Source organism: Eptesicus fuscus, chromosome 5 (genome assembly GCF_027574615.1).
Source record: "Eptesicus fuscus isolate TK198812 chromosome 5, DD_ASM_mEF_20220401, whole genome shotgun sequence".
Taxonomy (NCBI): domain Eukaryota; kingdom Metazoa; phylum Chordata; class Mammalia; order Chiroptera; family Vespertilionidae; genus Eptesicus; species Eptesicus fuscus.
The window spans coordinates 75,903,379-75,913,071 of record NC_072477.1 but is presented as its reverse complement, the minus strand read 5'-3'; the positions used below and the strand labels follow the sequence as shown (position 1 = coordinate 75,913,071).

Here is a 9,693-nt window from a genome sequence, read left to right as displayed (position 1 = left end):
GGGAGCAGTTAGGGGCATCAGGTAGGCAGGCAGAGGGGTTAGGGGCAATCAGGCAGGCAGGCAGGTGAGCTGTTAGGAGCCAGTGGTCCTGGATTGCAAGAGGGATGTCTGAATGCTGGTTTAGGACTGAGGGGTCCCAGATTGAAAAGGATGCAGGCCAGGCTGAGGGACATCCCCTCCCCATGCACAAATTTCATGCACCTGGGCCTCTAGTCCTATATAAGAAAAGGGTAATATGCAAATTGACCCTAACTGCAGAACGACCAGGAATGACTGGTCACTATAACACGCACTGGACACCAGTCACTATGCTCCCACAGGGGGAGCTCCACTTAGCCACAAGCCAGGCTGACTGCTGCAAGCCCAGCGGCAGTGACAGGAGCTTCTCCTGCCTCCTCAGCAGCGCTAAGGATGTCCCACTACAGCAGGGAGCATGCTTAAGCCACAGTCGGACATTCCCCAAGGGCTCCCAGGCTGCCAGAGGGATGTCTGACTGCCAGCTTAGGCCCGATCCCCAGAGGAGTGGGCCTCGGCCAACAGGTGGACATCCCCCAAGGGGTCCCGGACTGCGAGAGGGCACAGGCCGGGCTGAGGGACCCCCCCCCCCCCAAGTGCACAAATTTTTGTGCACCAGGCCTCTAGTTTAAAGGATAATATCTATTGGGGAGCTGAAGAGAAGTCTCCCACTCTACCCTTCTTTAGTTCTTATGGCTGAACTAGTTGTAAAATAATAAAATTGACACAAAATTAGATTGACAGGAGGGGGAGGGACTTAATATGCATATATGGGAGAATCATAATATGATACTTAGATCATAAAATGAAGCTCAAAGAAGTGATCAAACTAGGTACCTTTTTATACTTTTTAGACAAAGAAATAATAAATTTGTTGAAAAATTGACAGGATAAAGATAGTACTCATTAGGAATCTAAGCAGATTTGGATATTCATTAGTGAGGAATCTAAAAGTTTGGGCTTGGGTAGTAAATTGGTAAAGATATTCATTACACACCGAAACTGGTTTGGCTCAGTGGATAGAGCGTCAGCCTGTGGACTGAAAGGTCCCAGGTTCGATTCCGATCAAGGGCGCATACCTTGGTTGTGGGCACATCCCCAGTAGGGGGCGTGCAGGAGGCAGCTGATCGATGTTTCTAACTCTCTATCTCTCTCCCTTCCTCTCTGTAAAAAATCAATAAGATATTTTTTTAAAAAAAGATATTCATTACAAGTTTTGTTTATATTCACTTTCAACTCTGGATTTTATTACCCTTGTGAGAAGTTTGTCTCTCAGCCCTCAGGAGTGGGGAGGACACCTGTCATGGAGATTTATTTCTTGCTTTTAAAGGAACAGAAAAGAGTCAGAGAGCTCCTCAAGGGCCTGCTGTTTCTCAAGTGACTTTAAATTCCAAATAATCAACATGTTATTGTGGGATATCTTGAGGCAGCTTACCCTGGGCCCTGATACATCTGAGTTTAGAAAAATATTACCTTTCACCATAAACATAAGGGATTAAGGGGGAGCAGAATATGCACTAAAGCTCTATCATTATTTAGTTTTCCATAATATTGGAAAACCGCCCCTGCCAGACTTTAAGATGAGCTAGATGGAAACACTCTTCCATCCCATGGTCTTTTCCTTTTGCCTCACTGACTCATATGGAGGACAGAAAGAGAACATATATCATCAAATAGGAAATATCATCAAATATTGCTTTCCCTTCTCCCAAAATTAGAGACAATCCCCTCCCATAAAAATAATAATAATAATGATAGCCCGGCCGGTGTGTTCAGTGGTTTGAGCGTCATCCTATGCAAGAGGTCGCGGTTCCATTCCCGGTCAGGGCACAGGCCCGGGTTGTGGGCTCGATCCCCAGTCGGGGCCACGCATGAGGCAGCAGATCGATGTTTCTGTCTCTCCTTCTCCATTCCTTTCTCTCTAAAATCAATTTAAAAACATTAATAATAACAATAATCCCTCACCATCCTGATAAAGCCACAGAAACACAAGCAAAATTCCCAGAAACTTAGCCATTATTACTGTCTCCCTTCCCCCACCCAAAGGACTCAACTTTGAAATGTGATAATGACCTAGAATCTCTGTGTCTGATACAGATATCCCCCGAAATAGTCTATCACACCAAACACAAACAAAACTTCTCCCCACCCTCCTCTCCACTGTCATCTCCCATCTCCTTGCCATGCATCCACAGCAGGGGAATGGGACAAAAGAAAACAGAAAGGGGGGCAACAGAGAGGTGCAAACTCAGAAGAGACTTGGAAATCATCTCATGGATGCTAAGAGGCCAAAGAAATGTTGAAACTTTGCGTGACAGTAAATAATAATCTGACACTGAGGCTAAATTTTTTAAAAGCTGAGAAGCAAGTTGTCTGCATTGACTGTGTACAGAGTGTATGTAAAGGTGTGTAGTGTGTATGTGTACACATGAACTGAGGAGCACCAGCGAGCTAAGCAACAATAGTGTAACTACCACAGATTGCCTTGTTTTGTATAATTGAGCACCTCGGGGATGAGCTGATGGGACGGTGGAATGATGGGATGAAGACACTGCATTGTATTCCATTTGTACTTTTTGAATTTCAGACCATGTAAATGGAATACCTATTTAAAAAAATAAGATCAACAAAATTTTAGTAGCAAAATAATACATGGATTTGCTAATACCTTTGGAAAATAATGAAATACAGTAATCATTTTAACAAGCACTACTCTTGGGCTTCCTTCTGGGCTACACTCCCACCCCACGGGGGAATACTGCACAGGTGCAGCCCTGTCTGCCTCACTGTGCACCACTCACAATGCAGTAGTACACAGCAGTGTCTTTCAGGGAAGCCCAGGGCAGCCTCAGCACGCTAGACTTCCTGTCGGCAGCGATAAACAGAGATGCCACTTCATTTGCCGTGTCTGTCTTATATCCTTGAATAACAAATTGTGGCCCCTGGTTGTGGAACTGTTGGTACCAGAAGATATACTCATTTGTAGCAATGTTGGTGTGGTTACAGGGTATGTTCACTTCTTGTCCTTCATCTGAGAGCATGAAGATGGGCTGGGTGGTCTTAGCAAGGCTCAAAGTTCCTGTGAGAGTAAAAATACAATACTAGCTCTTACCCTGAAACCAAGTTGAAGTTGAAGGCCCAACTATGCACCCTCCAGATTCTCTCTCACAGTCAATCTACCTCCACCTCTACTTCACTACCATTTACTTCTCACTGTGTTCCAGAACAGTTTTTATTTTATTTTTTTTATTCTGAGGGAATCTCAGGAAAACTGTTCAGAGGCGGAAGGTCTAATTTCTCTGCCTCATGGATGGACCTGGGGTTTAGTAACAGAACATCTTATTGCCCTAAGACACACCTCAAATAAATGCTGAGAAAGATAGGACCCCGAAGCCACCCCTCAACATCCTGGATAAAGAGCAATGGTAGCAGGCAATGTGGTAGATTCCTGTCCAAACCCAGATCCCAATGCTTAATCCCAAAATAACTCACCCAAGATCAAGAGCACGGTCACTCTTGTCACCTGCCTCATATTCTAAATGTAAACCAGGACCCAGGGTCTAGGTGCTGTTGCTGAGTCTGAGCCAGGGAACAGGCACAGCAGCAACAGCCGGAGCCCACACAAGCTACTCTCACCCGAGCTGTCCCCAGGAGCAAGCCAATAGCAGGGCGACAGCTCCTCAGAAGGGGCTTCCCCTCAAGATTCAGCTGCGCACTCAGGAAGAAGAGGGGGTAAAAACTTACAAAACAACAACATAACAGGCTGGATTTCCTTTTAGATCTTTACTAAGATCTAACCACTTACAGATTTGGTCTGAATGAAGCAAATACATCAGGAAGTAGATTCCATCAGACTCCTTATTCCCTATCACCTGTCCATAGTCCTAGAGGGCAACCATCAATTGTAGTCAGTTTGACACCCATGGAGCTCTGAGAATAACCCTCTGACCTGGGTCTTTATGCCCAGAAATCTCCCCTGGATCTCAATGCAATCAGATGAAACAGTGGATCTTAATCTTATTCCGAATTTTTTTTTTTAATCTTAATCTTAGTCAACAAAAGAACAAATGCAGTTTGAACTGGACCTTTTGTGTCCGGCACCCTGGTGTCTTCTTACAAACTAAGTCCACAACATCTTCTTCTCAGATCTCACTTAACAAATGTTAAACAAGGAAGCAGACCTTTTACTAGTCCCTTCTGACCAGCTAGGGTAGGACATATAATGTGGAATTAGTCACCAGACAGACAGACCTAAATCCAAGTCCCAGGTCTGCTACCTTGTGACCTTGGGCAACTCAACTTCCAAACCTCAGTTTCTTCATCTGTAAAATAGGGGAAATAATACCTTCTTCAGAGTCAGCCTATTGCATATAGCCAACTGTAAATTATAGTTCCTTCTCATCTCCTTCCTTCCCATCTAAGTGACATGCAAAGTACCATGACCAATAGAAAGCATTGTATGGCATATATATGTATGTAGTATTATTATTATTATATTATATATATAATTCATATATGTAATTTGTAATATAATATATAATTTATATATATAATTGTATACAACATATATTACATCTAATTCACTCTTCTTTTAAGAAAGAAACAATATAAACTTAATAACAGTAACACAAAAATTAAAAAACAGCCATTCAAGAAGAATCATAATGTTAATTGAAACAGCCAATTACAGTAATCAAAACATATTAGATACATTAATATGGAAAAGACAGTAGTATGTTGAGTTCTTTGCTCATATAATATGGGAAAGAAAACTCTCTGGGAAATATTTGGGAGGTATCTCAATGTATTCTGAGTGAGAATTTTTCCATTTTCCCGTGCAAAAGATCTGCCAGGGCTGATAAATTCTAGCAAGAGTTTAAGCGTAGATATCACAGGGCATGGGATAAGTAACCTGCTTACCCTCAGTATAGAAGGGAAGGGGAAAAGAAGTATTTATGAGGGAGCTAAAGAAGCTAGGACACCTTGTACGGAAATAAAACATCAAAGGCTTCCCCTCTAAAATCTGTTCATTGCAACAGTGATCCCGTGCAGCAAATATACTTACATAGGAGGAATTTTTCACAAAAGTCAGTACATCTCAGACCCGTGCAACTTATGGAACATCCTATTCCTTTGTTAAATGCAGTGGCCAGTAGCTTGGCTTGATCAGGTGGACCATGGAATCTATTTTTTGCAATGGAATGAACATTTAATGAGGAGTTAGACTAATTGGATTGTAAGCAATCCTCTGGACTTGCTAGTTGTGCAATTTTGTGCCAATCACTTATCCTCTGAGAAGCAGTTTCTTTATCTCTATAAGAAATATTATAGGGCCTGGCCGTGTGGTTCAGTGATTGAGTATCAACCTATGAAACAGAAAGTCACAGTTCAATTCCAGGTCAGGGCACATCCTGGGTTTATGGGCTCAGTCCCCAATGTGGGGCATTCAGGAGGCAGGAGATTCATAATTCTTTCTCAGCATTGATGTGTCTGTCTGTCCCTTTTTCTTCCTCTCTAAAATCAATACAAAAATATTTTTTAAAAGAAAAAGTATCGGGATCAATTAAATGAGCATAAGAAAGTTCTTTCTAAACTATAGTGTTCTACACAAATGCAACCTCTGTTTAACATGTGTTTAACATAGCAAGCTATATTAATCACAAGATCAAATGATCTTACCTTTGCAGGCCAACAAATGGAACTTAAATTTTCTGTGTTGTCATCTATTATCTACTTAGGAAAATATTACTGGGTAGCAAGTAACTAGAGAAAGAAATGCTAGAGGTTTTTCTATGCCCCAGCCTTTGGAATGAAAGTAATCATTAATGATTCTTGTGTGCAACTTGGGTTGAATTTTGTCCCTTCCCCCGACCAGAAAAGGAAAAAAAAATATGTTCGAGTCTTAATCCATGGTACCTCAGAATAAGTCCTTACTTAGAAAAAGATCTATACAGAAGTAATCAAGTTAAAATGAGGTTATTTGGACAGACCATAATCCAATAAGACTGCTGTCCTTATAAAAAAGAGATATTTGAACACAGAATCAGACATGGATAAAGGAAACAATGTTTGGACCCATAGAGGGTAGATGGCCATCTACAAGCCCAGGAGAGAGGCCTGGAACAGATGCTTCCCTCACAGCCCTCAGGAGGAATCCAGCGTGGCTGGTGCTCCCTTCAGCCCAGCCCGGAGGAGCAAAGAGATTCAGTGGGCATTCCTGCAGCAGTGCACGGTATGAGTGCAGCTGAGCCCAGAGACTTGGGAAGGAAGGACACAGCACAAGGGTGCAGCTGCAGTTGTCGGTGGCATGACAGGCAGAGAAACGACGCCACGGAGACCTGCTATCCCTTAGCCGCCCAGAGTTCACCTCGCTTCACCCTTGGTATCCGGTTTCAGAGCACATTATCTGCAAACCCAGGAACTGGTACTACAGAATCGCTTTATTCCCTGGGCAAAGGGTGCACTCTGAGATCAGTCCCAGGATTGGGGCACAGGTGGGAGCCTGTGGAGCTAAACAAAAGGAGCTGGCAGGTTTCCCCAGCCAGCCCCACCCCCATGCATTGCACCTACAAGGCTGGCTATGCCTGCCTGAGGGGCGGGGGAAGGTGGGGAGGTAGACAGTAATGGAATTTCACAGAGCTAAAACACTGGTGGTTCAGCTCCATCTACTGGAAAATAAGAGAAAGACGTCTTTGTGTTAATCTGCTAGAGAAGTGCCTCTCATACCTTTTCTTTTCGGGCCAACAATGGAACTTAATGTTTTTGTCTAGATGCCTAGGTAGAGAAGGAATCCATCAAGGACCATGAATCACCACGGTAGCAAGGCAGATCAGAAAGAAAAAAAAAAAATATCCAGAAAACAAACTTAAAGACATGGACTATGTGATATAAATGACAAAAAAATTCAAGATTGCAGTTCTGAAAATATTCAACAAGATGCAAGAAATACAGACAGGCAATTTATTGTGCCCAGAAAACAAATCAACGAACAAGCCCTGGCCAATGTAGCTCAGTGGTTGGAGCATCGTGCCATGCACCAAAGGGTCACGGGTTCAATTCCTGGTCAAGAATATATATCTGGGTTGCAGGCTAAACCCCAGCCGGTGGGGGCACGTAGGGGAGGCAACCATGTGTATCTCTCACATTGAGTTTTCTCTCTCCCACTCTCTTTCTCTCTCTCCCTCCTCCGTCCCTTCCACTCTCTAAAAATAAATAAATGGGAAAATATCCTCAGGGTGAGGATTAACAAAAACAAACAAAACAACTAACAAAATGAGAACTTTACCCAAGAGACTGAAACTTTAGAAAAAAGAACCAAACAGAAATTCTGGAGATGAAGAACTCAATAAAAGAGATTAAGAATGAATTAGCACCTGGCTGTCATGGCTCATTAGTTGAACATTGACCTATGAACTAGGATGTCAAGATTGGATCCCCAGTCAGGACATATGCTGGTTTTTCCCAGGGGTTAGAGGGTCAACCCGTGGACTGAAGGGTCTCAGGTTTGATTCTCGGTCAAGGGCACATACTTCGGTTGCAAGTTCGCTCCCCGTCCCGGCAGAGGCTCGAGAGGCAGGCAATGAGTAGATGTGTCTTTCTCACATCAATGTCTCTCTCTCGCTCTCTCTCTCTCTCTCTCTCTCCTCTCTCTCTCTCTCTCTTCCCTTCCATCTAACTCTCCCCTCCTCCGATTCCTTCCACTCTCTCTCTCTGAAGATCAATGGAAAAAATATCCTTGGATGAGGGCTAAAAAAAAGAATAAATATCCTTAGGTGAGGATTAACAAAAAAAAAAACCTGAAACTCATAGATACAGAGTGTGGTGGTTACCAGAAAAGGGGCTGTGGGGAGATAGTATCTGGTAAAGAGACCAAATACTGTATATGGTGATGGAAGATGATATGACTTTGGGTGGTGGGCACACAATGTAATAGACAGATCATATATCATAGAAATGTACACCTGAAATCGTTATGATCCTATTAACCAATGTCACCCCAATAAATTTAATAAAAAAGAAAATTTACGTAAGTTATTTCACAAATGAAATTTTAAATAGTAAAACATACAAAAAACAGAGGTACTTAGATACACTATCAATATTGCTCTCATTTTTTAAAATTATAAACACATTCAGTCAAGAAATTATGACTTATTTATGCCAAGACTGGATGTCCCTTGTATTTTCAAATATTTGACAATAAATTACTATTGCTTTTATGGTAATAAATAAATAAATAAATAAATATGACATCCTGAGCTAGGGATAAGGTAATACACATTGTGGGCTTCAAAAGGTCATGGCAGGATAATAAGAACAGCCTTCGAGTAAGTAGAATTGCCTTTAGCTAAAGTAATCTATATACTACTGAAGCACATCTTGGGTGTCTCATTCTGAACCACCACAACACGCACACACACACACACACACACATATTGCACATATTTGGGTACTTCTGAGGTTTTCAATATATGTTATTTCCCAACTATTTTTGCCTGTCAATAAATATACATAAAATTTCAATTATAATAGCCTCAGATTTTTCCATGATAGAGATGCACTATAATTTATTAATCAATTTTTCTAGTATTAAATGTTTGGGTTTTAGAAAAAAAAAACTATGATAAACACCTTTGTACATAAATCTTTATCTAAACTTCCAATTATTTCTTTCTTTCTTAATTTTTTAATTTTTTTCTTTTTTTTTTTTTTTTTGCTTTTGTTACTCCCAGAAACTAGAAGGTGAGGACTCACTTGCTCTTGAACATTTTTTTAAATATATACTTTTTATTTATTTCAGAGAAGAAGGGAGAGGGAGACAGAGAGAGAAACATCAATGATGAAAGAGAATCATGGACCGGCTGCCTCCTGCATGCCCCCTACTGGGGATTGAGCCTGCAACCCAGGCATGTGCCCTTGACTAGAATCAAACCCGGGACCCTTCAGTCTGCAGGCCGACACTATCCACTGAGCCAAATGGCTAAGGCTTAATTTTATTTTTAAATAGTGGCCCAGTGCATGCATTCATGCACATTGAAAGGAAATTCATTAGAAGGTGGCCGGCGGGGCAGGACTGGGTGAGACACACCCCGGAGCCAACTTCCCACGGTCCCTCCCTGGCCAACCACACCTGGGGCAGTGCCATAGCTCAAAGGGCATCTCCCGAGTAAGCGGAGTCCCTAGCAGGTGGGGTCTCTTGGCCTGGCCTGGGAGGATCGGGTCGAAACCGGCTCTCTGACATCCCCCGAGGAATCCCAGGGTGCAACAGGGCACTCTGCAAAGTTGCTGTCACTGGGCAGCTTCTGCATTGAGAGTCTGCCCCCTAGTGGTCAGTGTGTGTCATACCTACCAGCGGCCGGTCGAATGGTCAGACAGTCACTTAGCCTTTTTTATATATATAGATAGATTACACTTTACATTCAATATTATTTTGTATTAGTTTCAGGTGTACAACATAGTGGTTAGACCAGTGGTCGGCAAACTCATTAGTCAACAGAGCCAAATATCAACAGTACGACGATTGAAATTTCTTTTGAGAACCAAATTTTTTAAACTTAAACTTCTTCTAACGCCACTTCTTCAAAATAGACTCGCCCGGGCCGTGGTATTTTGTGGAAGAGGCACACTCAAGAGGCCAAAGAGCCGCATGTGGCTCGTGAGCCACAGTTTGCCGACCAC

The 9,693-nt window shown here is 42.4% G+C and overlaps 1 gene segment (V, D, J or C); it reads right to left on the bottom strand.

The window, feature by feature from the left end:
- Nucleotides 1–2,798: 2,798 nt before the first annotated feature.
- LOC103302770 (T cell receptor alpha variable 4-like) lies at nucleotides 2,799–3,547 on the bottom strand. The segment is given in 2 exon segments: nucleotides 2,799–3,094; nucleotides 3,508–3,547. Coding segments are annotated over 2 exon segments (336 nt in total).
- Nucleotides 3,548–9,693: the final 6,146 nt, after the last annotated feature.